This window comes from Lepisma saccharinum, chromosome 29 (genome assembly GCF_977018435.1).
Source record: "Lepisma saccharinum chromosome 29, izLepSacc3.1, whole genome shotgun sequence".
Taxonomy (NCBI): Eukaryota; Metazoa; Arthropoda; class Insecta; order Zygentoma; family Lepismatidae; genus Lepisma; species Lepisma saccharinum.
This window is the reverse complement of record NC_139257.1, coordinates 8,228,558-8,247,488: the sequence shown is the minus strand read 5'-3', so window position 1 is coordinate 8,247,488 and position 18,931 is coordinate 8,228,558. Positions and strand designations below refer to the sequence as shown.

At 39.1% G+C, this 18,931-nt stretch overlaps 1 protein-coding gene across 1 annotated transcript in view; it reads left to right on the top strand.

Annotated features, from left to right (window-relative positions):
- The window catches only part of LOC145981192 (nuclear pore complex protein Nup205-like), a 241,218-nt gene that overhangs the window by 108,621 nt on the left and 113,666 nt on the right, over positions 1-18,931 (top strand). Inside the window, exons 12-13 of the mRNA XM_083114313.1 lie at positions 12,622-12,860; positions 16,069-16,278. Coding sequence (XP_082970439.1) covers positions 12,622-12,860; positions 16,069-16,278 — 449 coding nt within the window. The remainder of the gene's footprint in view (positions 1-12,621; positions 12,861-16,068; positions 16,279-18,931) is intronic.

The window sequence follows — 18,931 nt, the reverse complement described above, 5'->3', positions numbered from 1 at the left end:
GGAAAATGCATTGAATTATCATTTTTTTTCTTGTTCATATGGGAGTAGCAAGGGGACTTGTCAACAGATGGAGGGGATAAGAGCGGGTGGCGCCGTCCGATAGTTGTCAGACGTCGTAGTAAGGCATTTTGTTGGGCAAACGGAAGGAACATGGAAACAAATAGTTTCCATTGATACATACGATTTTTGTCGAATATCGCCACCCGACAAAGTATCTCACTACAACATACGTTTACAATGACATTGCACTATTCTTAGATATCAAGAAGAATCCAACCAATTGGAATATATATTGAATACTATCACGAAAAAGTGAAACATAAATCTGCATTGGTGAACGTTATAAAAATTGGCAAGTGCATGCTCCCAAACTCAAATTTACTGCAACACTGCAAATTCTTGTCTGTTTAAATTCATGAGAGATGGTTATTAATCTCTCACTGAGTAAGGTTACTGTCCAATATTATGAAATAAAATACTAATAATAGATATGTAAATATTTTAATATCATATGTACTCGAATCATTCAATCATAAAAGCAAATCACTTTATTCAAGAATTGACTTTTCTCTGCCAGCCCTGCCAAATTTTCACTTTCCATCTACTGATTTATACGAGGGGTGGCCAGTAAGTAATTTTCAATTAGTATGGACATTGATTTTTTTTTCGCAAATGCGAAAACTGCGAAACATGGTAATTGCTGCGAAGTTTTGTTTAGGAATGTGCAGTGATGATGTCTGGACACATTTTTCGCCCGTTCGAAATAATGTGAATTTGGCATAAAATGCGAATTGTTGGCATTTTTAGCGATTTTTTTTTAAAGAAATGTCCTAAATCAACGAAAAATTCCATGAAATTCAACATTCTTGTCTTTTCTAGGCCATGTTTGTGTACATAGAACGTGCAAGGTTTCCAACATTTTACTCAAGAGTAAACTATAGAGTTATACGTACATAGAATAATTCCGACAGCCACATTAAATCATGTATTTCCCACAATTTTTTCAACTTGACAAGTCAAAAAAAGATAATGCCAATTTTTGGTCCCATAAAATATCGGTATCTGTCACGTGAGATTGATTGATTTTAATTTTTTGGGTGCGTCGCCACTTATGGTCATTATGCGCCCTTCAGTATATATGGGGAAAATTCCGTTATCTAAAATCCTTACCTTAAAATTAAAAAAGGGGTATGGAAAATAACTTTCCCGAAATAACTTTCAAGATATCAAACACTCACGAAGAGGCGTAAGCCATTTGACTTACTTTGAAACAGTAGTTTAAAAACACCATAAAGGTATAATTTCAGATATTTGCCAGAAAATGCGCTAAAATGAAAATGTGAATTTTGGGGAAAATAACACCTTGTAGTAAAAAATAAAAAATAAGAAAATACACCAATTTTTTTTAAAAAAATAACAAAATATCAAGTTCTCTACCGATTAGGCATAAATAAAACAAGAATATTAGTTGTAATTTATTACATTAGTAACAGTGAGTCCTAACGTAATTTTCGGCCACAGTTGTTCTGGCATTTGTCGTAGGATGGCACTAAATTTTGTATGCACATGTTATATTGTCGGACAGCAAAGACTGGAACTATCTTTACCGCAGTGTAGCTGTCAAATCCTTGCCCTGCCAGAAACCTCTTCAGTTAAACAAATAGATGAAAGTCGGTACATTCAAGGCCAGGGAGTTGTCCAAGATCTCTCACCCGAAGTGATGCAAAGTACCCGTGGGTACTCAGCTGTATGGGGTTGTGCACATTCGATTTGCCTTCCGTGAATTGTCTGCACCATCGTCTGACCTTAATATCACTCTCGACGTCCGGTCTGCACACCTGACACGATTGCTGGTGGCTCTGTGCCAAATTCTGAGCGTGCAATGTAGGCTATATCGCAGTCGGTGGGAGACTGTATGAGAGCTGCAGTCTTTAACCTAGAACTGTCCTAAAGCGGCTGCATTGCAACTGTACCAGATTACAGCTACATGCCACTTCTTCCTGCCTGCATGTGTGTGTGTAGCTCTCCGACCACTAGTGCTACGTATAGGCACCTTTGGAGGAGCTTTTTTCAGGATGTCCCTCGTATATGAACTTTCAGAACCTTTTTTATTAGAGTGTTCCTGTTTTAATGTGTGGTTAGCTAAATCAGGTACCTATACAATGCAATTCTATAAATTCCTTGCATTAAATTTCTAATACCTACATACCCTTTTCATCAGCAATAATGGTATAACTGCATGTTGTCTGTTTCACAGTACTTCACTTGGATATACTGTACTGAAGCAGAAATCCCATTGATAATGTAAGGAAATATGACACTTTATTTTGTTCGATTCAATTGTTTCACTTATATGCAAGAGTTAAGTTGTGTGCTTCACAGAGAAGAGAGAAGTAGCTTTATGCATTGCAAAATGAGTCCGCACTCGGAGGGTTCCAAACCTCAGTGGAAATATCAACATATAATAAGGAAACTGATAAATTACAAATTGTATTTCTTAATCACTCTTCACTCTTATCTCATTTAGTCGTAACTTTAAAAATAATCAAGTATTTTATTTTAAACTTACTGCGTATGAAAATTTCCGTAATCGTTCCCTTGCTTGTGAATTGTAATAATTTTCCAAATTCACTATTTTGCAGTTTGAATTCAAATCATAGAGAATAGAGAAATTAAGTCAATTTCATAGAAGATAATATTGGTACTTAACAAAACCATACGTGGATCTGTGTGAGTTTATTATTTCTATTTGCAAAAAGATCGATTTAGTTTACTTTGTAATTGTCAGGGAAAAATGTAAATGTTGCCCTGGAAAACCTGGAAAAGTCAGGGAATTTCATTTCTGCTTGTTTGTAGCCACCCTGATCAGAAAACATTTAGTACTCTTGTATAGAGACATTCTTCAATTTTACCCAACCCCACTTTTTGTTTGTCTTCGTGACGTCAGCATCACATGAGCACCCTTGATGTAAGTCGAACAGTATGTCTGCTAGCCAGGTGGAGAAGACTTTTTGTGTGATTGAATTTAAATAAACAACTTAAGTTACCGTCGTACAGCATCGTTTATGAACACTGTATGACAAACAACCACACACAAGGCAGTCCATCTATGACTGAAGAAAGAAATTTAAGGAAACTGGTTGTCTGTGCAAGGGAGAAAGTCCTGGAGGACTGGAGTATCGCATTGATATCTGTCGTGTTAGAAAAGAATCAATGTAAACTTCCAGACGTAATCTTCAAACCATGTAAGTATTTCAGCCCTATTATTAAAACTCTTCTATCTGTAAAACTTTGAAAGTGTCTATTTCTTTAGGCTAACCCTGTATTTTATCTGCGTAGTCATTCTGATGAAGCGTTAGCTTTAACGTAAGCAAATTTGTCACATGTATGTTTTGTTTCGACAAGGAAAAGATCAATTGTGTTATGCAAAACAAAACAAAAAAATGTGGTTTTTCTGCTTTAGACAACTCATGGCACAGCATCCATCTATCAAACTTCCGAGTAACCTGTGATAACTAGGGGGCGGATTTTTGCATTTTTGCATGTTTTTTCCTTAAGGGAAATTCATATGCTTTCAACAGATTTATCCATTTCACTTGATGTGGATTACTCTGCTAAAGTTTTATAGTGCATATAAATGCATATTTGGGACGTTAGTGCATATTTTAGCTTAATGTGCATATAATTTGCATTTATCAGATTAGGAGTAATTTTCATGAAATTGTTCGTGTAAAGTTTGTCTGCTTCATTTTCCCCATTCTTTGTGTCAGCATTAAAAAATAGTCTACTTTGTCTGGTCTTGGGCACTAGTTGGGCCAAGGACATTCCAAAACTCATGGTGTAGCAGGTGGTCTGGTTGCGAATATCGAGAAAACCCACCCTTTCATCAACCAACGGCCTTTCAGAGATATGAGTCACGTTTCCAAATTCCGGCAACAACACTGGGGTCGCATTATTTGAGGATTATCTGTTAATGTGACAATAAATTCCAAAGGAGAGAAGTAACAGCATATTGCTTCAACAGTGGATACAAGGTAACGATGCCTTTACCACCGCCGGCAGAGTTATTTTTTATCAAGTATGCTCTGAACATGTAATACATTTCAGGTATTTAGAGTAGTTTTTGGCAGCTTAAATGGAAATTTGCCGAAATGCAAATTTACCATGCTCAAAGGGAGTTTTCATTTTTTGTAACAGAAAACATTTCTTCCCTGTGTAGGCCTGGACACTTGTGATTTTTATAAACTTATGTTAACTTTTACAGACAATGCTGCTGTATAGTGAAGGACAGTACAAAATAAGAAGACTGTAAGAAAGAAGTCCAGGATTTGCCTGGGTATTCCACAACTGAAGATTTTTTTATTTATTTATTTGAAAATTCTGAATACAGAAAAATCCATTTTACATCAGGCTATCAACACAAGAAATGAAACAAACAAATATCATCCAGTGGCATCTTGTGAAATGGACAGAACATGTTCAAAATACAAAGACATATTTTCTGACAATCACAATAGTTTGCTACCTGAAAACATCGATAAATAATGTCTAGTGTATGCTAATGTAAAAGAATAAGATATTGATTAATGCAACGAAAAGAGCATAGTGTTTCTAACAAGATACATATATTATTATAATTGCGATTTTGCAATTTTTAGAGCGAGCCTCCAGACAAAGGAATGCATGAAATATAATCATTTTCTTACATGAAATTAAAAACATTTGTAAATTAGCATTTTTTGGTGACTCTAAACAGCACAATTTATCACATTCTCATTTCTATAATTGCGTTCAGTGAGTTACTGATACATTTACTTCCCAAGTAAGGCATACAGAACCTCGAAGTAAGTTATTTTGAAAATTTTTAGTGCATATTTTAAGTGCATATTTTGGCCTTTTTGAGTGCATATTTGCATGCATATTTTGGCATTTTTTAGTGCATATAAATCTGCCGCCTAGTGATAACCATGAAAGAAAACGAGGATGACAAAACAAAGCAATGTGTGGAGAATACCAAACACATTATGTTATATTATATATATTAGCCAATTTTAATTGCCAAATAAAGCTTCCTATAAAGGGAATGAGTAAGGTCATCAAAATGACTATGCCTTAGATTTAGCGTTCGTGATTTTCCACCTTAGTTCTCTAGGTTAACTACGTTTTTACACAAATGGACCTACATAAATAGCTGCAAATGAGACAAAAGAGTGGGAATATGTTACCTTAACACATGCTTTCTTGTTTCAAGTGGATCATATCAATCGAACAGAGTTTTATTGTAAGATAATCATAATTTCTAATGAGATACAGTCGATTTTATGTTTTTCAGTGCCCCGTAAATAAAAAACGTAAAATCCGGGAAACATAAAAATCGGGAATCATAAGAAAGGGGTGAAATTCAAGTGTCAGTAAGAAATGACTACACAATGGACTTTTTAGGGGTATATTGTATCAAAAATTATTTAACAACAGGAAAAAAGTATGATAATGAATGTCTAAGGACAAAAGAAAGACATGCTGTGAAAGTCAATAACGGATTAACGGGATCCACTTTCGAAGGTAGGAACGGTGGATGACTGGATGACTGCTTCTTACTGCAGTTTATGCATCTGATCATGTGAGATCTCCCTGTACTCTGTAAATTGGTAATTAGTTGCTATTTTTAGAAGTCCCAGGTAATTGAGGGGGGGTTGGGTGATCATTTACAGCTGGACGCAAGCATCTTTATATACTGTAATCAAAGTGTCCTGAAGACGTGCAGAATTGTTCACATTCCACTTTGAGCAGCATATGTATCCAGTCCCGATCAGCCCAACAGCATGAAGTGAACAAAACAAGCTTCGTCAAACTTATGCATTTTTAGACGTCACAATAAATTATCAGTGAAGCACGCAGGATTTTCGAAAGGGAGAATGGGGTTGCCAGCTGCCCGTTGCTTGCAGACACCCCTCCCACCAGTTTGTAATGGAAGGAAGGGAGGGGGAGACGAACAGGTGGTCGAGCGGAGCTGAACAAGTCTTATCAGAAGTGTGCTTATTCCCGGCCAAGTTGCAGGAAGAAAGGAGGAGGGAGGAGGGAGGGGAAAGGATCACTGGTTGAAGCTCCCATGTTGTCATGTCAAAGCTTCAGACATATGAGCAAGATTTCAGATGTGGGGCATTAAAGAATGATAAAGGGGCTGAATCCTTCAAGTACTGCTTAGCTCTGCACAGTGTCGGAGTAATGAGCTCATGTGGGGGAAGATGGGCATCTTTTTTTTTCACTTGCAGTACGCTATGTTCGTTGAATGCGCGTATTCAGGTTGGAGAGCAACTGCGTAATTTTAGATGCCAGAGGAAAGTATTTTTGCCTTTATGTTTATTGGTTAAGGTGTCTCGTGTAAGGGTGCTCACTTCCAGAAATACTTGGCAGTTTTCAGTAATTACAAGACTAGTGATTGGGGATGGACGATATCGGAAATTTGATATCATGATATATTGTCATAGACGATACGATACTATATTTTTTCCGTAACGTGATATCGGCGATATATTGTCTCCATGATATATATATTGCCAAACATCGTGATGATATATCATAAAATATAGTGACGGTATATCACCAGATATGACGATATATCGCCAAACAACATGACGATATATCGCCAACACCATATATAACCCCAAAATATCATGATGATATATCGACCAACGCTACTAGTGATGATACCATAGGGGGCATGAGAAAGCAAACCCCCCGCAAATGAGAAAATGGTGAAGGTAAAGTTTCCCATGGACTTTGCACCATGCCATGATGCATGCATATATATATACGCGTTTTAATGACATTTAGATGTGCATTAAATTTGCCTGCTCTCAGAAAATATTGCCGCACCCCTCGTTTATTCACTCATTTTTCCTGGCCCCATCACTTTACAAAATACGAGTCACGCAATATGCATAGAGAAAACATTCTCTGCCTCACGTAGAAGAATAATTAATTTATCCCAACTTTGCCTCCCCTTCCTCCTCCACACAATTGATTTGACACGAATATTTTTCCGTCAGTGCCCATAGAAAAAATGATCACTTAAGCTTGTGCATTTTCAGTTTTATTGTGATAACCAAATGATATAGTGTTCGTGAAAAAACTTCAGGTTAAAAATAACCGAACTACATCTGCATTAGCTCAGTCGTTAGGCATAGGACCCTAACCCCACACCCCCTATACACCTTCATGGTGTGGTGGATAGCACAGGGGAGCACTTTACCTTTTTTACATCCAATCAGATTTCCTTAGGAATCTAAAAGAATTTCCATTGAAGAAAATGTGCAGTTGTTATCTGGTATGGCAAATCCTTACTTTCTCCATTTTCAATTCAAACAAGAAGAAAGGAAAGGTTTTTACAAAACAAGTCCCCCCCTCTTTTTTTCTTTCCCGTCAACTAGGAAGGATTCAGTAAATGTGTGGTAAATAAGCGAATGTTGATCAGTCTCGTTGTCAATTTTCCACTTGCATTTTTGTGGAGGGGAAGGGGGAACAAAGACACCTCAGTCACACACATTCTGTCCAAACTCTAGGGAAGGCAGCTTTAGAGAGAATCGGTTTGACAACAGTGTGCTTGTTATCTGAACCTGCGGCAGAAGGATCAGCACATTTCATCTTCACGGGGAATGCAAGAAGTGCCGTTTTCCCTTCCTGTCCCTCAGGGGAGATATGACAAATGCAAGTTGTACCCTGCCTTCCACTGACCACGCCTTTTTGCTCCCTCCTCTCACACGAAAGCCTAACATCTGGAAGTTCAAGGTCGCGTGGTAAATGAAACAGCTGCAAAAGCAAGAAAAAGGAGGGAGAAGTAGCATAGTCAACAGAACAGGTTTCTGCCAACTTTTAAGACATCATCACGGCTCGGAAAACGTATAAAGCGGGAAACTGGAGTTGGAGCGAACGTAAAATTGAGGTGAAAGTCCTATTATTTAACATGGCCTTTTGCTGGGACCTGACTGGATGAACGTATTAAGCGGGAAAACGTATAATGCGGGAACGTAATATCGGGGTTTCACTGTAATCATTTAACCCTCCGTAACCTGTGCGGCAGGACTAAGTGCCGCCTTTCTCAAAATTTAGAATTATTTTCCTTACCAGCAGAATAATGGTCTGGAATGCACTAGGTAACTTATCTTCACTATTCTCCGAAAACATAGAGGCGTTGGCGCCTTTCTTCTGCTATTCTTTCAGTTGCTTACACTCCTCTGAAGTGACCGGTCTCCCTTTGGCAGCACTCAGTACCGCGTGCCGGAACGTTTCATATCTTGAATCACAAGAAATGGGGGGAATAAGAATAATAAAACCACGGTACGTTGTTCGGAATGCAAATTATTTGCATGCAGAAACCATTGCATTGCCCATAAGAAATGTCGAAGTTGTCAAAATAACGATATTGAAAAGTGACAACATTCGGTTCCTTATATTTTAGTCGGTATGCCTCTTCTTATATATACCTCGTAAGAGTCCGAGAAACAAATTGAGATTTTAAAATTTAAAAAAATATTTCGTAAGTTTCTTCAAGGTGTGTTTTGTACATTTAATTGCTTTTTCTGCAAGTCAGTATGGTTTTGAGCTTGGAAACCCTATGACCTGTAAAATGTACCTGAAGTACAATCCTTCGCAAATACATTGGTGGGAAATTTTTCTACACCATGGTCATTTTCTTTTTCTACAATGTCAGCATTCCTGAATTGAAACAAGAAATGCCAATCCATAGTGAAAATATTCTTCGCTATCATGAGGACAGTTGTAATTAAAAAACAACACAAACTATGTAAAAACAAAGTGAAGGCAAGTAGTAATGAATGTCTAGTATAATATTTTTATTCATTGTTTATTATTATAAATAGCACATTCCTTGTTTTTACAAGAGGTGGCATTTCACAAACTTCTCATTTGTTATTTTTACAAACCAAAAATACAGTGGGATGTTCATGCATCCATTTAGTAATGAAAACTCTCTTTCTTGATTTCACCATCCATGTTAAAAATTCTTTGAATGTCCATATGTATCACCATCACAGCCATATACTTATGTAAGAGAACTCATCTTTTTAAAATGTTCCTTGTCGTTTCAGTAAAGAAAGGAACAACGTGCATAAGTTTCAAAGGGAATAATTTCCCAGAGTTGATGATTTTTTGGTGTAGTATCATTCTAATACAATTGCCATCACTGGATCTTGCCTTAAAAAGATGACGATCTGTCTGTCATTACCAGATGAGAAGTCACAACGTGCAGTGCACCTGCTAAGCGGTGATTTTTGTTAACTGTGAATGGCAAGACATTACACCGCGGTTTCCTCCAACCGAAACACCACAAGACCAGTCTGCTAGCCAATAGCACCGACATAATTCATGTACAAGCAACACAGAATATTCAACATATGGGGTAGTTAAATAAACTGTCAACCTCGCCATACAGGAAAACTTATTGCTTGTTCACATCCCATTCAACACAGATCAAAACCGAACTTAATGTACTGTGGCTAATTCCATGAATACTGAAACTACCCCTGAACACTTCAGTCCTTCCAAACTGATATGTTACTCTCAAGATTTCAATACAGTGAACTGTTAATGGTGCCTTGGCACTAAATCAGTTTATAGTGCCAAACTGAAAATATGTGATGCAATTCAACTTCGCGGTGGCTCAGTCGGTAACGCGTCTGACTACTATGCTAAAGGTCCCGGGTTCGATCCCCGGCCGGTTCAAATCCGGGAACTTTTCTAACGGAAGCGGCCCAGGTGGCCACCCAGCGTCAAAAGACATGGGTACCTGGGGGAAACCCTGGGGGGTAAAGGCGGTCAGGGGCGTGATGCTGATCACATCACCCAAACTCACGACCAGATCAAGAAAGTGTGGGGTGTTACCCCCACACCCACCCCCTATACGCCTTCATGGTGTGGTGCTAAGCACATGGGAGCACTTTACTTTTTTTTAATCTTTTTTTTTAAAATTCAACTGAAACTCTGCCATAGGTAAACTTACCTTTTGAGTTGTAGTTCAGGTTCAGAATGACTGAAATTACATTGGAACAATTTTTTAGGTTTTGGTTTAGTTTAAATTTGAATTGTTTCAAGTCCATTTTATGCACAAATAGGAGGCTAATCGGGCCTGGACCTTCAGGCTAAAGTGGAATCCAAACCATTGTGTACATAATATGATTACAAGGCGACATGTTACTACTACTTCGTCAGGGAGGCTGATTTAGTTTGTCACAATACCTGCTCTCATGGCCAGAAAGGTCGACAGAATTTATTTTGCCTTGGTTGATCTGTCAGTCCACCAAAATTTATTGTTGTGGCTCTGGTTGTTAAGGAGATACTGAGAGTCTACAAAAATCCCGTTTTTTCAGTTTTGCTGGTATTACTTTAAGAATTGTTTTTTATTAGTAATTGTAGTGTAATGTAGTGTAGTAGTGATTCAATGCCAAGGCTTATTTGCTTGTGAGATTGGGAATAGTTCTATTACATTGGCGGATTATAATATTATCGCTTCCTGATGAGTTTAATTTTAATTATTGTCATAGGGCTGAGCCGATACCATCAGAAAGTATCGGTTTGAATTTATTTATGGATACCTACTGATACTTTTCTGTCATTTTGGGCTTTCATGGGTTGCACAAAAATACCTCTCAATACTTTTGTGGAGTCTAATTATTCTGGAAATTGTGCAGTATTAGAAGTTTCTCTTTATTTTGAACCAGTTTTGTGTGAAAAATCTTAATTTTGTGATGAAATACATGTAATTTCATGTTCTAATGCAATTTTTTTATATTTTTAATCAAAACTATTGGTAAATTTAATTCATATAATTAGAGTGGGATACTTACACACTATTGTTAATGAATAAATTTTAATTATTACAATTTTCAAGTATTTGTGAAAGTATTGGCATCAGTAGGAATTGGTGAGAGTATCAGCATCAAAATGATTATCGGTGGGAATTGGTGAGAATATTGGCATCGAAATCGGTGAGATTATTGGCATCGGTGGGAATCTGTGAGAGAATCAGCAATGGTATTGATATCGGTGAGAATTGGTGAGTGAATTGATATCAGTGGAAATCTTTGAGAGTATGAGCATCAGTATCAATATCGGTGGTAATTGGTGAGAGTATCAGTATTCGTATCGGTGAAAGTATTGACATCGGTATCGGTTCCTGTGGGAATTGGTGAGAGTATCGTCATCATTGGAAATCTGTAAGAGTATCGGCATCGTTGGAAATCGGTGAGAGTATTGGTATCGGTGGGAATTCGTGAGAGTATAGGCATCAGTATCACTATCAGTGGGAATCTGTGAGTTTTGCCATCAGTGGGAATCGGTGAGAGTATCAGCATCAGTGGGAATTGGTGAGAGTATCAGCATCGGTATCACTATCGGTGGGAATTTGTATTGGGAATCTGAGAGAGTATTGGCATCGGTGAGAGTATGAGCATCAGTATTGCTATCGTTGGGAATCTGTGAGAATATCAGTATTTATATCTGTGGGAATCGGTGAGAGTATCAGCATCGGTATCACTATCAGTGGGAATCTGTGAGTATTGGCATCATTGGAATCTGTGAGAGTATCAGCATCAGTATTGCTGTCGGTGGGAATTGATGAGAGAATCAGCATCGGTATCACTATCGGTGGGAATCTGTGAGTATTGGCATTGGTGGGAATCGGTGAGAGTATTTGCATTGGTATCAGTATCGGTGGGAATTGGTGAGAGTATCGGCATCGGTATCACTATCAGTGGGAATCTGTGAGTATTGGCATCATTGGAATCTGTGAGAGTATCAGCATCAGTATTGCTGTCGGTGGGAATTGATGAGAGAATCAGCATCGGTATCACTATCGGTGGGAATCTGTGAGTATTGGCATTGGTGGGAATCGGTGAGAGTATTTGCATTGGTATCAGTATCGGTGGGAATTGGTGAGAGTATCGGCATCGGTATCACTATCAGTGGGAATCTGTGAGTATTGGCATCATTGGAATCTGTGAGAGTATCAGCATCAGTATTGCTGTCGGTGGGAATTGATGAGAGAATCAGCATCGGTATCACTATCGGTGGGAATCTGTGAGTATTGGCATTGGTGGGAATCGGTGAGAGTATTTGCATTGGTATCAGTATCGGTGGGAATTGGTGAGAGTATCGGCATCATTGGGAATCGGTGAGAGTATCAGTATTGGTATCGGTGGAAATTGGTGATAGTATTTGCATCAGTATTGGTATCTGTGGGAATCGGTGAGAGTATCAGCATCGGTATCAGTATCGATGGGAATCGGTGATACTATTGGCATCGGTTCAAAGTAGTAACAGCGCAGCTGTATATTATTACCATCACTTGAAAATATTTATTCCTGTGTCCAGTACCTTTGATGAGGGTGGAATCAACATGCACAGTGACAAGATTGTGGAAGTTTCCCTTGATATTGCTGTCAGCACCTGCAATGTGTAGCTTACCATTCACGAGTTGACTGAAAATATCTTGGCAAGCTATGCTAGTGGTCCCTAGCATAGGTTAATAGAAATAGGATGTATATTTGGTTTCAGAGGAACACCTGTAAACTTATCCACTTCATGTTTGTTTTTCCTTCTTTGCAGAAAATGATGAGTTTTCCCGCTTAGCTCTGTGTGAGAACCCAACATGGTCTCCAGTGTCAGTATTTCTTGGATTGGTGACGTGCTCTGTTCCGGTGTCATTAAAGGCAGAATTGTTGCTGACACTGGCTTCACTCGCTCGGTCTGCAGATGTAGCAACGTCACTCTGGCATAGTCTGGAGGCTTCTCAGGTCTTGACTACCATTCCATCTACCAGCAGTTTCAAACCACGAGGTATTCAGGTAAGAAATGATATCGATGAGCATTTTTAGTAACAATTTTTTTATTCTTTCTTTGGTGACTACAACATAAGGTATTTCATGCATTGGGTTGTCAACACATTATAACAGCAATAACAAAAATATATGTGGGTTTGAAATTTAATAGTGGCAACATTGCTGTATATACGCCATGAAACTGAACCAGTGCATCTCCCTTATACCACGTGTTAGTTTGATACTTAACCTACCTCCCAGTAAATGGACTCTTCCTTCCAACACTAGGCACATGCACAGTGACGAAAGGAACAGAGTGTTGTTGGAGTTGGCAGTCTAAAGTTGTGTACTTGTGTAGTCACAACAATGTTTTTGAAGTAGAAACAGCGGAGTTGGATAAAGATTGAATGTGTCCATAGCTGTACAGAATGACAGTGTCATCAAGGTCTTCGTGAGGCATGTGGGGAATCTGCATTGCCTTACAGAACAGTGGCACTGTGGGTTAAAGCCTTCAATGAGGGATGCCAAAGTGTGGCAGACATGCCTTGGCTGGGTCGCCCTAGTGTCAGTGAGGAGGGAGTGCAGGCTGTTGGCACGTTGCTGGAGACTGATGGACATAGGACAATTCGGGTATCAGCCGTGGACACAGGATTAACGCATATGACTGTGCTTCATATACTGAAGGAACATCTGGGCATGTGCAAAATTTGATCGCGATGGGTTCCACACAATTTGTCGGAAATGCAGATCTGGCTACGATATGACGCTGCTCAAACCCACTTGGATTGCCATGAACCAAATCTGGACTGGCATCTGGGCTTTTCACAGGAATGTCTTCAAACAGAATGACACGAATTCCTAATTCCTCTGCCATTTCCTGATAAAAACGTAGTGATGTTCTGGCGGTATGACTTGAAGCCTTGTCCATATGGATCATCTCCTGGTTCGCATCCATTCCATACAATTGTGTGATGTCTCTCCGATAGATAGGTGTCAGAATGGAGTCGAAGTATCTGGCATTCACCTTCACGTTTTTGTCCACCTTGCATATCATCAATTTACCCTCATATCCGAATCCCGTCACAACCATAAAGCCACGAGGGAAACTTTCCCTGCACTGCCGAACAAAGTTGCTGCACCCCTTGCTGTCAATGTCACGGTATGTGATCGCCCGAATGTGACCACCAACAGTGAGATGGACATATGATTCATCCATTGTGACAAATTTCTTCCATTTGGAACCCGCCAGGTACTTTTCATACAGTTTCCTGCAGTTCATCTTATGTTAAGCAATGTGACGTGGTAGAAGGTGGTGTACACGGGCCTTCCGAAAACACTTCAACCTGAGGTGCTTGCGAATTGTTTTGTTCACAGTTGACGGTGCAAGGTGAAATCTGTGGGCCATATCACGTTGAGTCGGGGGATTTTCTTGGCACGCCAATCGACGGATCCCCCTTCGCACTATGGGTGACACTTTGCTTGCAGCCCTTTTCCTGGTGGTTTTCGTGGGTGAGTGTTTCGCAAGGAGAGCCTGTTGTGTGTAACGGGCCACAATAGCTTTCGTAGTAGTTACCCCGAGTGTTAACCCATTCTCTCGACACTGTTTCACAATGCGTACGTATGAAAACTTAGCATGGAAAAGGGCCATTACGTAACCCTCCCAATACCGGTTGATTCTCGGCGCCATTTGATAACATTCACTACCAACACTCACGCACCTACAAGGTCAGACACAACACTGCTCCCGCCAGCAGACCCATAGTTCCAGCATGATATGCCAGGTGGCAGCACCGAATCGAAAATGGTCGGATATAAAGCGAACAACCTCTGTATGCCTTCTCCATACACCTCACAAATCTGATGGTGGATCTCCGCAGCTGGAACATTACGTGCATCCAGAAAATGGATCATGGACCACACCTCACACGTAGCGGGAGTTTGGATTGTCCGAAACATAACAACAAAGCACTACGCACTACTCTCCTGATCAACTTGCCTCAGACTGACATCTGCACTTCATCAAGGTTGTGGCTGCACAAGGTGCATGCGCATTCACACTGCCCCGCTTGCAGCGACATCAGTGGAACTTACTTTACGAACGACGTAATATATCATTAAAGAACACCAATGGCATGTCTGTGAGGAAAAAGAAAAAACATTTCGTGCGTCTGGCCTTACTTTTGTGCATGTGTGGGAGGGTATTACACTTTTATTTGTGAACTTGCATCTGTGTGGTCTGCCAGAGTATGTAATGGCATTTGGTAAATTTGTACCTATTTCATGGGTAGATTAAGTAATACAAAATGGGAGCATGATTTATGTTAAAATAGAGATATGAAAATGTTATAAGAGTATAATTAGTGATGACACCAGCCATTGAAGTTCCAGCAAAACACCATGTTAAACAATACCTCATTCTTGTGTTTGCTGTAAGTCTCGTGTCCCACTTTATACATTTTCCAAGTCCTACCGATTTCATAAAATTTGCCAGAAACCTGTTCCGTAGGTCAGGCGGTGGGTGGTTGAATACATTTATGATTAAATGCCACGTTTTCGGCAACATTGCATTTTTTTCATCCTGCACTGTGGCTGTGTGGTTTAAAGCATCATGCTTTGGACTCCGGCTGTAGGTTCGAGTCTCTTGGGGGAAGCGTAACAACTTTTCTCTTGAGATTTCAGCCTGTGTATGGGAATGGTGGCCACGCACCATCATGAAGAAATTGGATTTGAATGAGTAGCGTAACCCGGTCATGAAAACCTACAACAACGACTGGGGGTTCGTCTTGCTCACCACATGTTGCTCTGTACTAATTGGTTGTATGATTTCCCACCTCGGCAGGTGGGAGTGAGGCTGGCAGTCGGCCCTGGCTCTTGCAGGCTTTTGTACTATGACTATGGGTTATTAGTTATTTGTATATTTTGTCTGGAATGAACTTACTTTTAAAAATAGAAATAAACTGTTAATGTTTTATGATTTGAGTATGTCATACCCTCATATGAATACAGTATCATGTGTAGTTTTGGAGAAATTATGCATTTATTGCTGCCATGCGGCAATATCTAGCGAACAGTCCTAGAAGGTTAAACATCAGGTTCTTTTTTCTAGTATTCGAACATCGTAAATCGACTTTGTCACGTCCGTACCTGTTAATCTTGATTGATCTTGAAACTTCTCTTTCGTCTCTGATGCTGTGTTTAAAAAGTTTTGTTTTAACCTTTGCATTCCTCTTTGCAGACAGAACTGGAGGAGACAGAATCAAGAAATGAAGAGTATCCTTTAACACGAGCATTGCTCCATCTGTTGGATGTTCTGACAGATGTTGCCATTCCGAGATTACTTGGTGTAGGAACAAGAACACCTGGATTTGACCCATACTTGGATTTCATCTTAAGCTCTGTGTTTTTGAGATTCAACACAAGAACGTACAGAAGCCCTGCAGAAAAGGTATAGTCAGTGCATCATAAGTTTTACTGATTTTAAATGACACTAATGTGTCAATCTATATCAAAGGGTCCAAATATAACAAATTAATTGGTTACTGACAATTTTTTTAAACAATTTTTTTATTGTTATTACTAGGGCTTGGAAGTTGATGACCTAAATAGTGTAAAAAAATAACCTATTGAATGACCTTAAAATTATTTTAAAATGTCCTAAAAATAATAATAAAGGACCTAAAAATAATTTTCTTTGTCAAAATGAAAGCTTGATTTTTCGTAAATTAGAACAAAGTAGTCGAATAATTAGACAAGACCCATTGTTTGATGTTTTAAACTACTGAAGTAAAGGGGAAGAAAGAAATTATGTGCGAATGTAGTTTTCTTTATTTTTACTTAAGGTTTTTCTGTGTAAGTCATTCACCTCTTTTCAGAGTTGGCCTTGCATGATACAGTAATCGGTCAGCATCTGAAAATACACTTGTGTTTCACTTATATCACATTATATTTTTTTTATATTGTGACTAGGGCTGAGTCGATACGACTTTGAAACCTATACTGATTCCAATACTCTCACAATACTGTGAGTGTAATTATTACTATTATTACATTTTATACGTATGCATTTCTGACGAAGGGCGATGAATAACCCACCAAACGATGCTCTGTTGCAACGATGCTTTTTTTTTAGATCGATCAGATATTTCAAATATAAGTGAAGCTAAGAGCATGGTAATTGTGTCGTCATCGTACCCCTCTCCCCCATTGTTGAAAATTGAGATCATGCCTCTTCAACCTCCTCTAAAACTAAGGGATCACTCATCCCAAATAACATTAAATCATCCGTGAACACAAGAATAATTGGCTATTTACAGCCCCGGTCTAAAGCTAACAGTAAAGCTATAATGTAAAACCTCTCTCGTCTCTTTTTGTCCTTTAACAAAGATAATAGAAATTAGTAAACAAAATGTAAGGAGAGAATGAAAACTTGCCAGTCTCATGCTTTTATATCAGGCAATTGACTTGAGTACAGTGATATACCAACGTGACTTTGCTTTCGATATACTTCCGGCAAATTATTTCTATTAAAAAAATCAATAATAATAAAAAAAACACCATAGTTCTATCGCTTGGCATGGAAGGAAATCCAAACCCATCACTACACTTTCCAGAAAGTAACTGGCACGTTCCCTGTGTGGAAAAGAAAGATTAGCCAAGGTATGTGAATTTCCAGGAAAACACGATGTACTATGTCTGAGACACATCCACCAATTTCATCGGCGATACCATTGCTTTTGAGTTACTAGAAGCGCGACCAAAACCAAAGTTTGTTCCTTTTCAAAGGTTCGTTCACATTTTCCAACTTACTTTTGGTTTTAAAAAAGAAAAATAGTTGTGCATTTGTTAAATGAACCTGTACTCAAGTTTCCATGAACAGCAAGTACAAGACACAAAGATCCATACACAGATCAAACTCTCGTGCAAATGAAGCTTAACTTGAAGCTATCCCCATAGGAGTTTGCTGCTTCTGTTTAGTTCTCTTGGAAGTCTACCAGGCTTTGTTCGTACAAATGGAGTCTCGTGTAACAATAACCCCAATGAGGTCCAGAAAGCCAACGATGCACCTGTGGGTAATCCATCCACTTTCTTTGGTGTTTGCGGACATCTCTCTCTTTAGAGACCTCCCACAGTCTTTTTGACTGGTAGACTTCGAAGAGAACTAAACAGAAGCAGCGTACTCCTATGGACAAAGCTTCACGTTACGCTTCATTTGCACGTGAGTTTGATCGACATATGGATCTTTGTGTCTTGTACTTGCTGTTCATGGAAACTTCAGTACAGGTAAAGGTAAAAAAAAAAAAAAAAAACGTAAAGTGCTCCCCTGTGCATAGCATTACGCCATGAAGGCCTATAGGGGGTGTGGGGGTAACGCCCCACACTTTCTTGATCCGGTCGTCAGTACAGGTTCATTTAACAAATGCACAACTATTTTTCTTTTTTAAAACCAAAAGTAATTCATAATTGGGAAAAGAGAGACGCGGTAGTATATAAATATGGAGAAACTAGTACTCACTTTTATCCGCGAAGCTGTTTTTTCTTCTTTTTCGATAAATTTCAGTGGCCACTGGCACCATCCTCGTTGGAACTAGCTGCGCTGTTGCTTGGCGTGCGTCTTTTGTTCGTAGTTCTCTGGCTGCCGTTAGGTGCGCTGTTCAACCACAAACTAACATAAGTGTTCCGCAACAGTGCTGATGCTAAAAATCTGGTAACTTCAATAGTGCAAGCTGACAGTGCAAAATTAGCCAGCATTGACATAGTAGATATGTACAGTTCAATCCCCAAGTAGATATGTACAGTTCAATCCCCATAGACCTAGCACTGCGTTCAGTTGAAAGATGGCTGACAACTAACAGAATCCCGACCCTAGAGGTACAAGAGATAAGCAGGCTATTGAAAGTTTGTCTAAAACACAAATACTTTCAGTTTGAAGATAAATTCTACAACCAATCTGAGGGCCTTGCGATGGGCAACCCGCTATCAGCTCTTCTAGCCAACATCGTCATGCACCTGGCTGAAAAAGAGATACTCCACACTCCAGAACTACAATACATCCGATATGGAAGGTACATGGACGACACAATAGTTGTATACAAAAAGAC